The 20,934-nt window shown below is 38.1% G+C and overlaps 1 protein-coding gene and 1 non-coding gene across 2 annotated transcripts in view; one reads left to right on the top strand and one right to left on the bottom strand.

The window, feature by feature from the left end:
- Positions 1-20,934, bottom strand: part of STXBP4 (syntaxin binding protein 4) — a 200,134-nt gene that overhangs the window by 68,789 nt on the left and 110,411 nt on the right. Inside the window, exons 11-14 of the mRNA XM_052658542.1 lie at positions 14,837-15,013; positions 3,719-3,835; positions 2,857-2,906; positions 608-741 (exon numbers count right to left, since the gene is read on the bottom strand). Coding sequence (XP_052514502.1) covers positions 608-741; positions 2,857-2,906; positions 3,719-3,835; positions 14,837-15,013 — 478 coding nt within the window. The remainder of the gene's footprint in view (positions 1-607; positions 742-2,856; positions 2,907-3,718; positions 3,836-14,836; positions 15,014-20,934) is intronic.
- LOC128065695 (U6 spliceosomal RNA) lies at positions 6,159-6,262 on the top strand. Its single transcript, XR_008201079.1, has one exon. It is a non-coding gene; the product is annotated as a U6 spliceosomal RNA (small nuclear RNA).

The raw sequence follows: 20,934 nt of genomic DNA, 5'->3' as shown, positions 1-20,934 counted from the left end.
CTCCTTGAGAGAGTGTTCCCTCAGCTCTGAAGAGCAGGGAGCTGCTTCAGCTCTTCTGCAGCCCTGTAACTACTTACCCTGCTGACTGCCCCAGGGTTTGCTCCCAATTTTCTCTGGTTGTGATCCAGGGGTTTTTCATAGTTACATTTAATGTTTCAGCAGCTTTGTCATTCATCTTCATTGTGTTCTAGGGTCTTTTGCTCAGTTGGGCCTTACCTTCAATCTTATTCCATCTGTTCTATACTATTAAAAAATCCCTCAAGGTTGATTCCACCCTTTCAGGTCTCCAGTGCTGTTGTAGATGTATTTTTGTAATTTATTATACCATTTCAAAGAGACTTTAAATGGAAGTAGAGGTTAAAAAAAAAAAAAGTGTTAATCATCTATCTTCTGCTGGAAGTCATTTTGAGCACTTAAAATAAAACAAATATTCTCCTCCTACAACTGGTTGCATTAAACCTTTTAAGGTTTTTATCAAAGAGCTATCAATTTCACCATAGGTAAACCAATACATTTCACAAGAGTAAATGACCAAATGTGAAATTTTCTTCTTTTGTTTAGCTAAATAAGTGATTTTTAAAAGAGTGAAAACGTATAGAAAACTTACAATCCATATCAAGTATGGCACGGACAGATTTAACAAGTTCCTTAGACTCAAGTGCCAGTGTTGCTGGGATGTTGTGTCCATTCTTTCCCAATGGCGTGAGGGATGTCTGGGAAGCTAGGAGAGCTCTTCTTTCACTATGGGGGCAAGAAAATAAAGCTGAACTTATTACATAATGGAGAATATCTATCTTTGCTAAATCTGAATTCTTATTAGTTATAAAATTGAACAAAATTTCTGATTTCTGAGAACGCTGTATTCTTCATTTTTTTTAATATAAATTTATTTATTTTAATTGAAGGTTAATTACTTTACAATATTGTATTGGTTTTGCCACACATCAACATGAATCCACCACAGGTATAACGTGTTCCCCATCCTAAACTCCCCTTCCTCCTTCCTCCCCATCCATCCCTCTGGGCTGTATTCTTATAGTCATAAACTGAAATGATGTTTATAAAATAATATTTGTTTTCAACTCTTCAATACATAATAAATAGGGGTATTTAAAATATTAGGTTGACCTTATGTATAAGGAGAAGGAATAGAAGGACAGCTCCTTCTAAATCACTGTTTGGCTTACATGATGCAGCCTTTTATTAAGTCTTGTAGACATTTAAATTAAACACTTAAACATAAATTCATTAAACAGACATTTACTACTACCCTGACTCACTGGAAAAGACCCTGATGCTGGGAGGGATTGGGGGCAGGAGAAGGGGACAACAGAGGATGAGATGGCTGGATGGCATCACCGACTCAATGGACATGAGTTTGGGTGAACTCCGGGAGCTGTGATGGACAGGGAGGCCTGGCATGCTATGACTCATGGAGTCACAAAGAGTTGGACACGACTGAGCGACTGGACTGAACTGAACTGAACTAGTAATATTAAATATAAATTCTACTACTAAATTTGCTACTGATATTATCTCTTAAATTATCTCTTCCGTTTGCTGTCCCTTAAATCTAAAACAGCCTAGAGCATTTATACCACTTTTAAAAAATGCCAATTTCACCTGAAATGCATGCATTCTGATACAATTAAAATGCAAGGTTTTATTTTTAACATTATGTTAAAACTTTTTCTTGAAAAGAGACAATTTTAAACTGATGACAAAGGCATCATTACTTATAATCCATCTTCCTAGGCAAGACAGCATTAATTCACAAGGAAAAACTAAAGCATTAATTCTCAAATTCAAATACAGAGTCTTTCTGTGTAGAATACCAAGGCCAATATCCACTAGAGAAGATACAGTGTATTAAATAGACTGAGCCAAATTTTACTCCTGTTTAACTTTTCAAGCTGTGGTAAAAAGCTGCTTAAGGTTTTTTTTTTTTTTTTTAAATTGATATAAAGTTGATTTACAATAGTGAATAACTTCCAAGTGTAAAGCAAAGTGATTCAGTTATATATATATTAATGTTGCTTTTTAAAGTTACCTTTGTTCCATGAATCTGCAAGAGCAGACTCTGGCTTTTAAAAGGTCATTTTTAATACCAAAACTTTTGAATTATTATTCAAGGCCACAATGAAACCTTGGGTGGTAGAAGTCGGGGTCATGTCTAAACCATAAAAGGAGAATTAATTGCTGAATATTTTAACATCTTTACTGAAAATAATCATCATGTAATTCACATAATTATCTTACATCATAAGCAGCATGTTGCTATTGTTGTTGTTTGGTCACTAAGTTGTGTCCACCTCTTTCGTGACCCCATGGACTGTAGCCTGTCAGGCTCCTCTGTCCACAGGATCCTCAGGCAAGAATACTGGAGCGGGTTGCTATTTCCTTCTCCAGGGGATCTTCCTGACCCAGGGATCGAACTTGAGTCTTCTGCATTGGCAGGCGGATTCTTTAAAGCTGAGCCACCAGGGAAGCCCCATAAGCAGCACCATAAGCAGTGAAATTCGATGACAACAGATAACAACAAAAACATCAGATTTCACTTGAAGAAATATTATAGTAAAATCAGTTAAAAGGTATACCACCATAGGCGATTTTCTAAATTCAAAAATGCTATGTGGAAACCTAAAGTCCAATGAATCATCTTTACTGAACCGCTACTTTCACAGTAAAGGGTGGAGTTTCCCTATGTTTCTTCAAGCACATATTGCTAGAAGTAGAAGTATATTGCTACTAGCATCCTTTATAGAAGGGAATAATTGCTTTGACTATCTCAAGGCTATAAGAGATTTTTAGCATTTTAGCCACAAGTATCAGATGAAAGCGCTTCAATTTTCTTACCTTAAATTTGACAAAGGTGCAGAATTATCAGAAAATACATCTTGAATAGCCTAGAGACAAACAAAACAGTAAAGGCAATATGTAACTTTGATAGCTTTTTAAAATGTTTTTTCTTGTTTAAATAATATTTATAACCCCTCCACCCATATTATTAGAAAGGTATTTTTGTTATATGTAGAAAAATCAGTTACATTAACATACAATTCTCAGAATTATAATACATAGACCTATTTCTGTAAGGGTATTTATCAACTAATGTTTACTTAGTATCAAAAGTTTTAAGAAAGTTTTCATTAAAATATAGCATATATTAAGGATCATATAACTCTATCTCAATCATTTCTCTTAATCTGTATGTAGTTAGTCTTTTCATTATCTAAGCAATTTAAAATCTTGAGAGTCCCTTGGACTGCAAGGAGATCAAACCAGTCAATTCTAAAGGAAATCAGTCGTGAATATTCATTAGAAGGACTGATGCTGAAGCTGAAACTCCAATACTTTGGCCACCTGATGTGAAGAACTGACTCACTGGAAAAGACCCTGATGCTGGGAAAGACTGAAGGTAGGAGGAGAAGGGGACAACAGAGGATGAGATGGTTGGATGACATCATCGACTCGATGGACATGAGTTTGAGTAAGCTCCAGAAGTTGGTTATGGACAGGGAGGCCTGGTGTGCAGCTGTCCTTGGGGTCACAAAGAGTCAGACACGACTGAGTGACTGAAGTGAACTGAAGTCAGCATTGCTATTTTGAGCCCAGGGAAGGTTTCACTAGCCAACAAACACCATGACATTTATCTATATGTCAGTTGTCTACACATTTCTTAAAAATGGACATAAAGTGATGTAACAGGAAAATTTACCTCTACAAAATGGAGAAGCTTTTCAGTGGATGCCTCAAAAGTTTTCCGAGCCATTTCTGATTTTCGCAATTGGCAGTCCAGTACTGTGATTCTCTTTCTTAACTCCTGAACACTTTCCTGGAGAGAAATATCAAAAGGGATTTTCTCTTATTGTATATATCTTTTGATTTGGAGGGGGACTTCACTAATTGCAATATTTTTAAAAGCTAAACTGCACAGGGATGCTGCAAATTTTATAATATAAGCTACATATAACTTTACTGACAAAGCTTAACATTGTACCAGCTGTCAGGGTTCCAATTCAGTTTCTTCAGAGCAAGCATTGAAGCAAATTTGAAGTTGAAAGGAACTACATTGATAAATGGCACACTGGAAAAGTATAAAATTGATTATATATTACTCCTTCCACACAGGGGGGAGTAACTACTACTTTATTAGTCTTTTTATAAAAAGAAAATATTAATAATAAATATAAATATTAATAATAAAGCAGGAAAAGCATATGAATCAATTGCTTTCAGATTTTGGGCAACAGGCAGTGAAAGATCAGGATTCTGGAGAGATTAAAAACACAAAAGTTAAGCTCCATGACTGGCCTTTTGTCTAAAGTTTGCAAAACATGGCATAGGGAAAGAGGGTCTAAAAAGAAGATAGGGTTTTACTGACCTGAGGAAATAAAAATTGAAATTTAGAGATGGCTAAACCTGTGGGGCATAGTAGAAAAGAAGAGGAAGCTACACAAAATAAAAGCTGCGAAACTACACCTAAGTATCTCTTGGTCTTCAGCAGGATTTGAAGCTCTGCATATGCACAGCCAGGCATTAAAAGGCTGGCCCACTATGGTGGAATATAAGCTAAACAGAGGTTCTGAAGTTTACATTTGGCTGTAAGTCATTGGTGTTTGACCAATTAGAGAAGAGAAGTTTAACTGAACACCCTGGGTCCTCAATTGAGACCACAGTAAGACCACACCTTAGGAATAGAGCTATGCTAACCCTAAAGGGGCTTTCCACGTGGGGCTAGGGTTAAGGAATCCGCCTGCCAATACAAGAGGTACAAGAGACGCGGGTTTGATCCCTGGGTTGGAAGATCCCCTGGGGTAGGGAATGGCAACCCACTACAGTATCCTTGCCTGGAAAATTCATGGACAGAGGACCCCGGCAGGCCACAGTCCATGGGGCTGCAAAGAGTTGGATGTGACTGAGCATACACATAACTCTATTGACTGCTACAGTAAAATCATTTTAGTTAGCTTATGGTGGCTTTTTTTGGACAACATGGCTTACCAGATGCTGACAGAAACCCCTGTTAGTGTGGCACAATCCAACATGCTGAAGATACACATACATATTTAATATAGCATAACTGAATTCGAAGCTGAGCTGGCGGAGAAGTAAAAGAATGCTGTGAACAGTAAAGGAATTTCATGAAGAGGTGCAACAGCATTGCTGCCTGAATCCACTCAAGTGAGAGTACAGCAGAGCACAACTTCATTTCAGGGTATTTGCTGATGATTGGTGGCCTCTAGTTTGGGGTTTCATCAGGCACAAACAGGAGAACTTTAATGGGTAAATTAGGGAGAAACAAACCTCTTGATTTTGGCTCTGGTGAAAGGTAGACCTCAGTGCATCACTCACGCAGGTTAGAGATCAGGATTTATATTACTTATGTGGTCTGTACATTCATAAGCTGAAAATTTAGTTTAAATTAGTCCCTGACTGGTAAAAGCAAACACAAACTTTCTTTAGTGGGTTAATTTCTAAATTCAGATATCAAAGAATTCCTATATTTAATGTATCAAAAGATCATGGCCTCAGTAAATAAGCTACTATGGATAAAAAGTCAGCTGAAGGAGACAAATTATACGATCAGACCTACAGAGAAGGCAGATACTGAAGTGACTGAATACAGAATATAGTTAGAGTTGGACTATAAAGAAAGCTGAGCGCAGAAGAATTGATGCTTTTGAACTGTGTTGTTGGAGAAGACTCTTGAGAATCCCTTGGACAGCAAGGAGATCCAACCAGTCCATCCTAAAGGAAATCAATCCTGGATGTTCATTGGAAGGACTGATGTTGAAACTGAAACTCCAATATTTTGGTCACCTGATGAGAAGAGCTGACTCATTTGAAAAGACCCTGATGTTCGGAAAGACTGAAGGCAGGAGGAGAAGGGGACGACAGATGAGATGGTTGGATGGCATCACCGACTCAATAGACATGAGTTTCGGTAAACTCCGGTTTTGGTGATGGACAGGGAGGCCTGGAGTGCTGCAGTCCATGGGGTCACAAAGAATCAGACATGACTGAGCGACTGGACTGAACTGATGTTCAATATGTTTTAAAAACTAAGAAAGAATTTAAAGCATAATAAAGAGACAAGCTACTATCAAAATAGATCCAGATGAAGTAAAAAAATCAAACTTAGAAATAAAAATGCAGCACTTACTTAGGCAGCACATATACTAAAATTGGAACAATACAGAGATTAGCATGGCCCCTGCACAAGAATGATACACAAATTTATGAAGCGTTCCATATTTTTCACTCTTTGATCATCTTTGACTCACCTCCTAGAGTAATGGAAATAGAAACAAAAATAAACAAATGGGACCTAATTAAACTTAAAAGCTTTTGCATAGCAAAGGAAATAATAAATAAGATTAAAAGACAAGCCTCAGAATGGGAGAAAATAATTGCAAACAAAGCTACTGACAAAGGATTAATCTCCAAAATATATAAGCAGCTCATACAGCTCAATATCAGAAAAATAAACAACCTAATCAAAAAACTGACAAGAGGCCTAAGCAGACATTTCTCCAAAGAAGACATACAGATGGCCAATAAATACATGAAAAGATGCTCAACACTGCACATTATTAGAGAAATGCAAAACAGAAATACAATATCACTTCACACCAGTCAGAATCATCGTCAGTTCAGTTGCTCAATCATGTCCGACTCTTTGTGACCCCATGGACCATAGCATGCCAGGCCTCCCTGTCCATCACCAACTGCCAGTGCTTACTCAAACTCATGTTCATCGAGTTGGTGATGCCATCCAACCATCTCATCCTCTGTCGTCCCCTTCTCCTCCTGCCCTCAATCTTTCCCAGCATCAGGGTCTTTTCAAATGAGTCAGCTCTTCGCATCAGGTGGCCAAAGTATTAGAGCTGCAGCTTCAGCATCAGTCCTTCCAGTGAATACCCAGGACTGATCTCCTTTAGGATGGACTGGTTGGATCTCCTTGCAGTCCAAGGGATTCTCAAGAGTCTTTTCCAACACCACAGTTCAAAAGCATCAATTCTTTGGCTCTCAGCTTTCTGTATAGTTCAACTCTCACATCCATACATGATTACTGGAAAAACCATAGCTTTGACTGGACAGACCTTTGTTGGCAAAAGTCTCTGCTTTTTAGTATGCTGTCTAGGTTGGTCATAGCTTTTCTTCCAAGGAGCAAGCAGTGTCTTTTAATCAGAATAGCCATCATCAACAAAAAAATTACAAACAATAAATACTGGAAGTGATGTGGAGAAAAGGGAACCCTATTGCACTGTTGGTGGGAATTTAAATTGATACGGCCACTATGGAGAATAGTATGGAGATTTAACAAACTAGGAATAAAATTACCATATGACCCACCAATCTCACTACTGAGCATAAATCCTGAGAAAACTACAATTCAAAAAGACACATGCACCTCAAAGTTAACTGCAGCACCATTGACAATAGCCAGGACATGGAAGTAACCTAGATGTCCATCAACAGAAAAATGGGTAAAGAAGTTGTATGTATGTATATATATAAATATATGTACATGTATATAGACATATACAATAGAATATTGCTCGGCCATAAAAAGGAATGAATTTGAGTCAGCTGTAGTGAGACTGATGAACCTAGAGCCTGTTATACAGTTTGAAGTCACAAAAAGAAAAACAAATATCGTATATTAATGCATGTATGTGGAATCTAGAAAAATGGTACTGAAGAAGATGTTTAGAGAGAAGAAATGGAGGCAAACGTAGGGAACGGCCTGGTGGACATAGCAGGGGAAGGAGCGGGCAGGGCGAGCCGAGCGCGCAGCACTGACTCGCGTGCACTGTCAGGTGAGAAGCGGATAAGCAGCAGGACGCTGCTGGGCAGCACAGGGAGCGAGCCTGGTGCTCTGCGACGACCTACAGGGGTGGAACGGTGGGGGAAGGAGGCTTAGGAGGGAAGGACCACAGGTATAACTGCAACTGATTTGTGCTAATGTGCGGCAGAGACCACCACAGCATTGTAAAGCAAGTATCCTTCAACTTACAAAAAGGCAGTAATAATCAGAAACTCAGCTAATGTGTTTACTATCCAACACATTAAGATAAGTTGAAAAGAGAACAGGTGAACTAGAAGAGAGAGGTAAATAAACTTCTTATGATAGAGCAGAAAAATAAAAATGGAAAATATGAAAAGAGAAGAGGTAAGGAAAAAATAACCAGAAGATCTAGCATATATCCAATATAAATTAGATAGGAGAGACAAGAAATAATGAAAGAGAAATAGGTCAGGATAACAGCTTAAGGTTTTGCAGAAACAGTGAAAGACACTGTTACTCAGATCAGGAAGCTCATTCCTTGAATCGCAAGCATATAATTAAAGATAGCTCAATACATGGCTGACCATAGTCAAACTTCTGACCACTTAAGATAAAACCACCTAAAAAGAAACAACACATTGCAAACAAATAACAGACTGAAATCTGATATCACAACCATGGAACAAAAACATTAAAGAAACTCAGTGCCAGTTTAACATCCGAAATGCTACACTTCAAGAACAAGAGTTAATAAATATGTTTCCAAACAAACAAAAATAAATTTCATTACAACAGATCCTATCTTTGAAAGATGAATTTCTAAATGCTGTACTTCAGGAAAAAAGAAAGCAATTCAAGCAAGTTCTGAAATGCAAGAATGTTGAACAAAGAAAATGATAAACTTGGAGGTCTATCTAAACAAAGATTCACAGCACAAAAGAAATTGTAATAATATCTAAATTATGATGTTAAAAGTCAAGAAATAACTAAAATACTTAAAAAATATTAAATAGCAAGACTACTGGATTTGTAGTAAAGTTATTACAGTACTTACAAGTAGAATGATAGTGATTACTTTTATAATTTAAGTTAAAATAGAACACTAACATTGCTATTACAAGATAATCATTAAAATTAGAAACCAAGTGTCTAACTTCGAAACCAGCATGAAAGTGAAAGTTGCTTAGTCGTGTCCGACTCTTTGAGACTCCATGGACCACAGCCTGCCAGGCTCCTCTGTCCATGGAATTCTAAAGGCCAGAATATTGGCATGGGTAGCCATTCCCTTCGCCAGGGGATCTTCCCAACCCAGGGATCGAACCCTGGTCTCCCACATTGCAGGCGAATTCTTTATCATCTGAGCCACCTGCAAGTGAAAGCAGCATAGTAAAATAAATCAAATGGGAGTGGCAGAACATAGGAAAACTCTGACCCAGTCCAAACAAAAGGGGCGAGAGGGAGGTAAGAAATGACAAACAACTAGGAAACATGGGACAAATAAAATGCAGAAAATAAAAGGGCAGAAATCAAGCCAAGTGCATTAGTGAATAAGAATGTAAATGGAAAGATCTTTCCTATTAAAGGTCAAAAATTAGTAAAATGGGAAAAAAACCAATTACCTGTTGTTTACCTGTTGTTTATATTTTATTTTACAATTAAAATATAAGGACAGGGACTTCCCTGGTGGTCCAATGGTTAAAATCAGCCTTGCAGTGCAGGAGGTGCAGGTTTGATCCCTTGGAGAACTAAGATCCCATATACTATGCGGTAACTAAGCCCATGCTCCACAACGAAAAGCCTGTATGCTGCGATTACTGAAGCCCCTGTGCCGTAACTACTGAGCCTGTGTGCCCCAACTACAGAGCACATGCACCGCAATGAAAGCTTCTGCATGACACAACTAGGACCTGATGCAGCCAATCTAATAAATGGGTCATATAAGGACTAATAGAGTTTTTGCCAAGAGAACACACTGGTCATAACAAACACCCTCTTCCAACAATGCAAGAGAAGACTCTACAGATGGATATCACTGGATGGTCAATATTGAAATCAGACTGATTATATTCTTTGCAGCCAAAGATGGAGAAGCTCTATACAGTCAACAAAAACAAGACCAGGAGCTGACTGTGGCTCAGATCATGAACTCCTTAGTCAAATTCAGGCTTAAATTGAAGAAAGTAGGGAAAACCACTAGAACTTTCAAGTATGACCTAAATCAAATCCTTTACAATTATACTGTGGAAGTGAGAAATAGATTCAAGGGATTATATCTGATAGACAGGGTGCCTGAAGAACTATGGACGGAGGTTCATGACATTGTACAGGAGACAGGAATCAATATCATCCTAAGAAAAAGAAATGAAAAAAAGCAAAATGGTTATCTGAGGAGGCCTTACAAATAGCTGTGAAAAGAAGAGAAGCCAAAAGCGAAGGAGAAAAGGAAAGATATAGGCATCTGAATGCAGAGTTCCAGAGAACAGCAAGGAGAGATAAGAAAGCCTTCCTCAGCCATCAATGCAAAGAAACAGAGGTAAACAATAAAATGGGAAAGACTAGAGATATCTTCAAATTAGAGATACCAAGGGAACATTTCATGCAAAGCTGGGCTCAATAAAGGACAGAAATGGTCTGGACCTAACAGAAGCAGAAGATATTAAGAAGAGGTGGCAAGAATACCCAGAAGAAGTGTACAAAAAAGATCTTCACGACCCACATAATCACAATGGTGTGATCACTCAACTAGAGCCAGACATCCTGGAATGTGAAGTCAAGTGGGCCTTAGAAAGCATCACTACGAATAAAGCTAGTGGAGGTGATAGAATTCCAGTTAAGCTATTTCAAATCCTAAAAGATGATGCTGCATTTAATATGCCAGCAAATTTGGAAAACTCACCAGTGGCCACAGGACTGGAAAAGGTCAGTTCTCATTACAATTCCAAAGAAAGGGAATGCCAAAGAATGTTCAAACTATCCACAATTGCACTCATCTCACACGCTAGCAAAGTAATGCTCAAAATTCTCCAAGTCAGGCTTCAACAGTATGTGAACTGTGAACTTCCAGATGTTCAAGCTGGATTTAGAAAAGGCACAGGAAACAGAGAACAAATTGCCAACATCTGTTGGATCATCGAGAAACCAAGAGAGTTCCAGAAGAACATCTGCTCCTGCTTTATTGACTATACTGAAGTCTTTGACTGTGTAGATCACAACAAACTGTGGAAAAAGTCTTTCACTGTGTAGATCACAACAAACTGTGGAAAATTCTTAAAGAAATGTATATACCAGACCACCTGACCTGCCTCCTGAGAAATCTGTATGCAGGTCCAGAGGTAACAGTTAGAAATGGACATGGAACGACAGACTGGTTCTAAATCGGGAAAGGAGTACATCAAGGCTGTATATTGTCACCCTGCTTATTTAACTTATATGTGGAGTACGTCATGAGAAACGCTGGGCTGGATGAAGCACAAGTGGAATAAAGATTGCTGGGAGAAATATCAATAGCCTCAGATATGCAGATGACACCACCCTTATGGCAGAAAGCGAAGAAGAACTAAAGAGCCTCTTGATGAAAGTGAAGGAGGAGAGTGAAAAAGTTGGCTGAAAGCTCAACATTCAGAAAACGAAGATCATGGCATCTGGTCCCATCACTTCATGGCAAATAGATAGGGAAACAGTGGAAATAGCGGCTGACTTTATTTTTCTGGGCTCCAAAATCACTGCAGATGGTGACTGCAGCCATGAAATTAAAAGACGCTTACTCCTTGGAAGGAAAGTTATGACCAACCTAGACAGCATATTAAAAATGACCACCTGATGAGAAGAGCTGATTCATTTGAAAAGACCCTGATGCTGGGAAAGATTGAGGGCAGGAGGAGAAGGGGACGACAGAGGATAAGATGGTTGGATGGCATCACCGACTCGATGCACATGGGTTTGAGTGGATTCCGGGAGTTGGTGATGGACAGGGAGGCCTGGCATGCTGCAATTCATGGGGTCGCAGAGAGTCGGACACGACTGAGCAACTGAACTGAACTGAACTGAAAATCTGAGTCTAAAATACACATAAAAGATCAAAGGATTATGTAGCCACCACACATGTAAAGAAAAAGAACTAGACAGGGTCATCAGATCAAGATTTAGAGTAAAAGAGGCTTTTGAATTGAAAGGGACTGGGATACTTTATCATTCATTTAGAAAAAGAAAGAAAGAATGGAATGGACCCCTATCTCATACAATGACATAAAACCATGACAGAAGGATCAAATTTTAAAAACTTTTAGAGACAAATATAAAAACAGTTTTGAGAATGGAGGGACTTCTAGAAAGACACATGAAGGAAAAGACCGATTAATTGGATTATATGAAAATAACTGGTTCATTTCACCTTAGGGTGCAAAGGCAAGCATAAATTCAGGAGAAGATTTTTACAACATGAAAAATAAGAAACATTTCACATAGAAACACAAATGCCTAATAAATGCATAAATATTAGCTCAACTGGCTATCTAGGACAAGAGGCAAAGCCCTGGCTTACTGCATTTGGTGGTGTAAATAATCTTACCATGGCTCATTTCAAGCTAACCACCTGATGTCATTGAACACAGAGTTACGATCAGTTTAAATACTTTCAAACACAATCGGCATTGCCTAATTGTAATTAGTAAAGCTGATCATACAATCATCACTCAACCTACCAATTCCACTCTAGTATGAACAAAAGAGAACTGCTACACATGTGGAATAGGATATATATACAAAACTTTTTAGCGACATTGTTCATAAAAGAAGAAAACTGAAACAGTTGTACTATCTATCAAATACAGCATGGACAAATATACTGTAGTATATCCAGTCAATGGAATACAAAAAAGCAATGAAAAGACATGAACTAGCTATGAACTTCAAATAAATAAATCACAAATACAACATTTTGAGTGAAAAAAACACAAGTTGGGATAATAAAAGTAGTAGTTTTCCACTCATATGAAGTTGAGAAACAGGTAAAATTCAGCAGTACGCTGTTAAGGGATATGTGCATGCATGCTTAAGCGCTCAGTCCTGTGCAACTCTTTGCAGCCCCGTGGACTGTGTCCCGCCCGGCTCCTCTGTCCTTGGGATTCCCCAGGCAAGAATACTGGAGTGGGTAGCCATTCTCTTCTGCTGGGGATCTTCCTGACCCAGGGATCAAACCCAGGTCTCCTGCATTGTGGGTGGATTCCTTATTGTCTGAGCCGCCAGTGAAGACTAAGGGATATACATACACGGGTAGTAAAATAATCAAGAAAACGGTTAAGATTAAATCTAGGAAAGTGGTTTTATGGGATGAAATTGGAAAGGGACATTGTGGGTCTTCAAATATATTAGTAAATTTTTATTTCTTAAGCTGAAGGAAAAAATAAATAAAAAGGGAGCTAAGTAAACACAGAGATAATAAAAGGGAAAACTTGTAAGAAAAATATTTGTTATAAAAATAATGTTTTAAAAATGAATATCTGAATCTGAATTCTGTAATATTTTGGCCAGTATCTCTTCAAGCAATCTCAAACAATTAAAAAAAATGTTTCCTTCTCTTTCTCCACTGGTATCGGGCTTGGAAAATGTTGAGATTCATCTCTAACATCTCTTGGGAAAAAAATAAAAGATTACTTTCAGACATGGGCTAATGGCTTAGTTTAGGATTTTGTTCTCTTAACAAAATTTTGTACCTCGAAATGGCATGAGACACCATTATGCTAAAAAAGAGAACTGAATTAATTATATTACCACAAAACTTAGGACAAAAATGTTCTTCAGCTAGGAGCTGAAATAGAGACTAGCAAATCACCTACGCTTTAAAAAATTGAAAAATTTCATATGAATTCCTTAAATGTTATATTATTTAAAAATAAAGTATTTTTAAAGACTTGATTATCCCTCCAAAAATAAATCAAGTTATTATTTAAAAAGTACTTTTAATATTTTGATAATCCCACCAATATTTTCAGAATCATGTTAAGTTACTCACATGAAATAAGCATATATCTCTGATTTCAGAACATAAACCTAGGTCAAGAATAATAAATATATGCAACATTCCTTAGTATTTCTGCCATCTAAAGTATTGCTCCCCCTTGGCCTTATGGTATTATCAATGGGCGACAGGAACATCAGACTTCTTCTGGAACTCGTTTAAATGGCAAATGTGAAAAATGTATCTCTTAGATAATCAAAGAAAATTTCAGATTTTCTTCTGTATCTTGCTTTTCTAAAACTAGTTTCATTTCCACTTGGTATATTTAAAGTATTTAACTCTTTTATGTTTAAATAAATAAATGTAAAATTTTCAAATTTGTTTTATGTTCTTTTGAAAGATGACTGGATTAGAGACATAAATACTATTATGGTTAGAAATAAATTCTAGGATGTTATAAAATATCTATTTCAATTTATTTAATTTTCTACCTTATTTCAGTGAAAAAAAGTATATATGTCTATTACAGTTTTTGAAGACCATTCAATGAATATAGTATATATAATGTTTTACAAAATCACATAATAAAAAAATTCACATTAAAAGAAAGGTCACATTGTCTTCTGAAAAGCATTCAGTATTTTGCTACTGAAATTGAAGCCTGCTTAACTCAAACTCAAGTTTCTTTCTCTTAATTAACTTAGGCCTTTGGCAAAAAATTATTTAACTTTCACACTTCCTCAAGTGCTCTAAACAAAGAGTAAAACAGAATTAAAAGACAAATTAGCAAGTTTAGGGAAAAAGGAGGAAACCAATGTAATGGGACTTAATGCTTGAGTTGTACAATGTTGACCAGTGACCCAAATAAATTTGGGGCACATACTTTTCCATCCCAAAGCTATCTGGATAAAGGGAGGCTCATAACCTTCACATTACCCCCACCATAACACATCATCCTACCACTGAATAACAGAAGACAAACACTGACCTAGTTTAGAAGTGCAGATGAAAAAAAAAATGAAAACAGGATACATAGCTACGGCAAGGAAACCATGGTAACCAGAAGAGAGAACTGTTTTGCTTACTTTATTTTGGTCAGAATAATCAGCAAGCTGAGCCTTCAGCTCTGCAATCTCAGCCTCTAACAGACGGATCACTTCCTCGTAATCCATTTCCATTCCCTGTGCCTGTCTCTGTGCAGCTTCGGCAAGATGAAGCCGACTTCGCAGGGTTCTTGTTTCTTCGACCACAGCTTTGGCTTCCTAAATAGTAAAAAAAAAATAATGTCATTGAAGAAAAGAATGTAAAAATAGTAGCGGTTTAAACAAAATATTTTCTTCCTTCTAGAAGTTATAATTCAAAAAATGAATCAATATACTTATATTTTTCACATCTCAATTTGAAAACTAATATTCATGTTATTTAATTAAGGTCATGCGTGACCTTACTTTTCCTTAATTTCTTAGATAAGTTTCAGTATGGACACTCCAACTTCACATATTTAGGAGAGAATTTTGAAAATAAGAGAAGCAGAAGAAAATTGAAAGTGCAAAATAGAATAAGAATTGGCTCAAAAGATGAAAAGAGCAGACTTCTACAAAAGTCAAGCAGGTGGTAGGGCTCATGTTCTATGAAGGTTTTTGCAGCTTCATCAGATCCTGCTGAGAGACTGATAGTGTTAAGGGCTTCTCGGTGGTCCAAGCCCCAGGAGCCAAATCTTATTCCTAGACATCAGTCTAAGAGCTACCTCCCCATTTTGATTTAAGCCAAAAGGCAGAATTCAGTAGCAAAATATACAGCTATTTCTATAGGATGCAATGCTCACCACATTTAGAACAACACTGTGGGAAAGGCATTACTAAAAACCATTTTATACATAATCAACAGAGGCTCAGAGAGGTAACATAACCTATGCAAGGGCAGATACCAGTGCCAGAATTTAAACCCAGCTTTACCTGACTCCAACATCAATGCTCTTCTCACCATTTTACTCCACCACTAGATGACAAAAACAAAAACAAAACTATACACTCATTGTATTTTTCACCTTAGGAAGTGGATGGTGTGGCCCAAAGCATTTGCACTCTCAAAAATGTGCCTTGGTGCTGGCTCAATAACAGTTCCCAGGACACCAATATAATATTGCACTTGCTATAATGTAAACCATTTCTTTCTTTCTTTTTTTTTATTTGATGCAGAAATTGTTTTTCTCTGCAATGGAACTTTCTGCTCCAATTGCCACGGCTAATATTCAACTATGGCTATTTTAATTTTCTGGAAGCTTTTACACGACACTTGCTTTTGTTTGAGCCTAGGGGAGGGTTAGAAATATTTTTACTACAGGACATATTTTAAGGGTCAATTTTTCATTCATACATTCAGTAACTATTAAGTACTTTCTGTGTGTCAGTTTCTGTCTCAGGTACTGAAGATGGAGCACCTAACACAATACAAAGTCCTCCTTTTGTCCCCTGATATTTATAATCTAGTTTGGGGAGATGGCAAACTAGAGAGTCAATGAAGAGCTCACTTAGAAGACCTTTAATCAGAGAACAGCAGAAAGGATGGAGCCACGCAGATTTCTGAGAGAAGGAGCTTTTTGGGCAGAGAGAACAGTTTGTGCAAAGGAACTGAGATAGCATTGTGCATCCACAGCATTCTGCATCTTCAGAGAACAGCAAGGAACCCAGGTTGGCCAAAGTAGACAGGAGGAGAGGACAGGAAGAAGGGGGTGCGGGACGTGGGGGTAAAGTGCTCACAGGTCTCTGGGCAGGGATGGTCCTGGCATGGAGTGGCAGATCTCGAGAGCTTTTGTAGGCCATTGTAAGGACTTTAGTTTTACTCACAGCCAGAGGGAAAGCAACTGGAGAGTGCTGAGCAGAGACACGGTAAAAGGACACCTATCTAACTAACACATCAGCCAGTTCATCCCAGGCAATCAAGGGTTATCAGTGTCATCAGTGGATCAACCTCACAGAAGACTGTATGAGTGGGAGGCAAAGGCCTAGTGTGTGTCAGCAGGGCTCTAAATGTTTCAGATAGATCACCTCAAATAATCTCCCCAGTGCTGTGAGAGCTATGTCCATTTTTACCCTCATTTAATAGACAGGAAACTGGAAAGTTAAGCAGTTTGCTCAGAATCACAAACTTAGTAAGTGGCAGAGCTGGGATTTGAACCCAGGCCGTCTAGTTACAAAGTCCACGGTCTTGGCTATAGAATATGCTAAAAAACCAAATATCTTGTAGATGACAACATCATTGGTGCCCAGCCCTGCATGAGCTTAGGATGTGGCCATTACAACACACTCAAACACATTTGAGGCTGCTACACCATTCCCCATTTTCCATTCAATCAGGCTAGGAAAAAAATAATATTGTCACTGAAGAGAAAGGGAGGGGCAGAGAATTCACCATAGCAGCAATGAAGAATAACTAATTCGATGATTTGTCTCCTTCACATTTGCTTCATGCAGCCTTTATTCCTCTATAAAAAAAGCACTTTTATTTTTGTTCAAAGAACGCTAGTTAATTAAATGAAGAATCTGAATGGAATTTATATAGCCATTATAGTGCACTGATGGTAATACGGTGTGGAATGCAGTGGGGTGGTAAGAGATGCAGAGGTTTTGATGCTGAATAAATTCATGCCATTTCTTTTGTAAATGTATAACTGTCAGGCTGGTAAATGTGACCCCTTAGCAAAGTTCTAGCCCAATTCCCACTGAATGGCTGTTTAAAAGATTAGTGCATTGAAATGACGACTCTTAGAGGAAGCAGTAAAGAAAAGATAGCAGCAGTGTGCCACATTTAGCAATACAGGATCACATAAATCCATTTTTTCTTTTCCTCCTGGGCTGTTTTCTAATAACTGTAAAGCCTCCTATGTCAGTAATAATTGAGCCAGAATTTCCCTAGTACCTCACCATGAGCCTGAAATCCAATCAGGCGAAATGTGGCAGCCAGTTCACTGATTTACTCTGTGTTAGGTACAGATTAATTCAGTTTAAAAGTTAGGAAACGTTGGATCATAAAATAGCAAGGGAATTCCAAACAAGCATCTACTTCTTCTTCACTGACTATACTAAAGCCTTTGACTGTGTGGATCATAACAATCTGTGGAAAATTCTTAAAGAAATGGGAACACCAGACCACCTTACTTGTCTCCTGAGAAACCTGTATGCAGGGCAAGAAGCAACAGTTAGAAAAAGACATGGAATAATGGACTGGCTCAAAATTGGGAAAGGTATACATCAAGGCCATATATTGTTACCCCGCTTACTTAACTTATATGGAGAGTACATTATGAGAAATGCCAGGCTGAAAGACTCACAAGCTGGAATCAAGATTGCTGGGAGAAATATCAACAACCTCGGATATGCAAGTGATACCACTCTAATGGCAGAAAGCAAAGAGGAACTAAAGAGTCTCTTGATGAATGTGAAAGAGGAGAGTGAAAAAGCTGGCTTAAAACTCAGCATTCAAAAAACTTAAGATCCTGGCACCTGGTCCCATCACTTCATGGCAAATAGATGTGGAAAAAGTGGAAACTGACAAGTTTGACTTTCTTTGGCTCCAAAATCACTGTGGATGGTGAGTACAGCCACAAAATTAAAAGACGCTTGTTCCTTGGAAGAAAAGCTATAACAAACCTAGACAGTGTATGAAAAAGAAGAGACATCACTTTGCCAACAAGTGACCATATAGTCAAAGCTATGGTTTTTCCAGTAGTCATATACAGATGTGAGAGCTGGACCATAAAGAAGGCTGAGAGCCAAGGAATTGATGCACTCGAACTGTGGTGCTGGAGGAGACTCTTGAGAGTCCCTTGGTCAGCAAGGAGATCAAATCTGTCAATCCTAAAAGAAATCAACTGTGAATATTCATTGGAAAGACTGATGCTGAAGCTGAAGCTTCAATACTTTAGCCACCTGATGCAAAGAGCCAACTCACTGGAAAAGATCCTGATGCTGGGAAAGACTAAGGGCAGTAGAAGAGGGTGACAGAGGATGATGGTTGGATGGCATCATGGACTCAAAGGACATGAGTTTGAGCAAATTCTGGGAGATGGTGAAGGACAGGGAAGCCTGTTGTGCTGCTGTCCAAGGGGTCACAAAGAGTCAGATAGAACTTAGCAACTGAACAACAAAGATGTAATAGCAGATCAGAAAAATCAACAAAAGTACTACACATTTTAATATTAAGCAGTACAAAGAAATGCACTAAAAGGGAATCCTAAATTATGAAGGCATATCTCTGACTTAACATTTTTTTAGTGACATTGAGAAAATGACTTCAACTTACACTGTCTGGTTGTTAAATCAGGATTTTCCACCTTAGAATTTCACAATGAACCTTCAGGGAAGATCAGACCAAATTCTTTGAAAATATACTTCACACTAATGAAAATCTTTGTAGGCTACAAGAACTTCACTATGTGATTGTGTTGAGACAAAGGGCTGCATAAACTCAGACAAAGGGCAGCATAAGCTCAAAGGACAAAATATCATGTTTTTCCATATACAGCACTTTTCTCCCTTTAAGGCACTGTTGTTGTTGCTCAGTCACTAAGCAGTGTCCGACTCTTTGTGATCCCATGGACCGAGCATACCAGGCTTCCCTGTCCATCACCAACTCTTGGAGTTTACCTAAACTCATGTCCATTGAGTCTGTGATGCCATCCAAACATCTCATCCCCTGTTGCCTGCTTCTTCTCCTGCCCTCAGTCATTTCCAGTATCAGGGTCTTTTCCAGTGAGTCAGCTCTTTGTATCAGGTGGATAAAGTACTGGAGTTTCAGCTTGAGTGCTTCCAATGAATATTATGTTGATTTCCTTTAGGATTGACTGTTTTTATCTCCTTGCTGTCCAAGGAACTCTCGAGTCTTCTCCAGTACCATGAGTTGACAGGCTACTTTACGGTCCAACTCTCACATCTGTACATGACTACTAGAAAAACTAAGGCTTTGGCTAGAGACCTTTGTTGGCAAAGTGATGTCTCTGCTTTTTCATACGGAGGCTATGTTTGCCATAGCTTTTCTTCCAAGGAATAAACATCTTTTAATTCTGTCGCTGGAGTCACTGTCCACAGTGATTTTGGAGCCCAAGAAAATAATCTCTGCCACTGTTTCATGAACATGATATTGAACAAAAAATATGGGCATTAGATATACTTCAGAATCTTAGATACGATTTTTTTTTTCTTTCATTTTCTGGCTCTGTAATTCTCCAAGACTCAGGTTTTTCATTTGTATAAGGGTAAATAACAGCATCCACTTTATAAGCTCAAAACAACTCTCACAATAAGGGTTAAAGAACTACAGCTCTTGGTACACTTTATCCCTGTTCCTTTTCATGGTTTTCAAATAGACACACAATCGCCAGTGTGAGGAGAGAGCTAGGCTGGATGAAATGACTGAGGCACTCAAGTAGTTCTCTGGAAGTAAAACGTGCACATGTCCTTTTTAACGTTAGCAACAGTTATGTAAAACCTTCCCTTCTCTAGTTGTGAGTTTTAACGGCTCCCCAAAGTAGAAGGAAAAAGCACTAACTGCAGTTGCTCATTTGTAATTAGGTAGCACATCCACATCACTAAACCGAGAAGTTCTGTAATTTTTAAGCTAATCAGTAAATCTTTCACAATGTCAGCTGCTGACAGGAGAAAAAAGAGGCCTCCAAGAGATATATGTTTTAGTGTACTGTAACTTATGCTACCAAGCCCAAAAGAATACTTTTCTTATCAGCTTCCTACATCCACTCATTGGAAAACCCTTCTTGGTCTTGGTCCCATTACAGCCTGTGAAAAAGACTAAGGGTTACTGCAGGAAGGGGGATGTTGAAGGAAAAATGTTTAAAAGCAAGCTATATTTAGTTTCCTTAAGTATTGATTTTATTAAAATATGCTTAATGTTCCTCTCAAGGGATGATATCAAATAATTTGCTAGTGGTTCATAAAAGGAATCTACAACTCATCCCTTAACCACGACATTCTTGGAGGAGAAAATGAATTCACAGAACTTTATGTAAGTCTCCGACATGTGTTCTTTCCTTTCATTTTGCCTTCTCTGGGTGTACATCCATCCCTCTCTTCCGCCTCCATACCTAACCAGTTATCAGGCACTGAATTCTTCACTAGTGATGTGTTTGCACCATTCGTTAATATCCATTCTTACCACCAAGCTACTATTC

This window comes from Budorcas taxicolor, chromosome 19 (genome assembly GCF_023091745.1).
Source record: "Budorcas taxicolor isolate Tak-1 chromosome 19, Takin1.1, whole genome shotgun sequence".
Classification (NCBI taxonomy): domain Eukaryota; kingdom Metazoa; phylum Chordata; class Mammalia; order Artiodactyla; family Bovidae; genus Budorcas; species Budorcas taxicolor.
The sequence above is the reverse complement of the archived record's forward strand: the minus strand, read 5'-3'. Positions and strand labels throughout refer to the sequence as shown.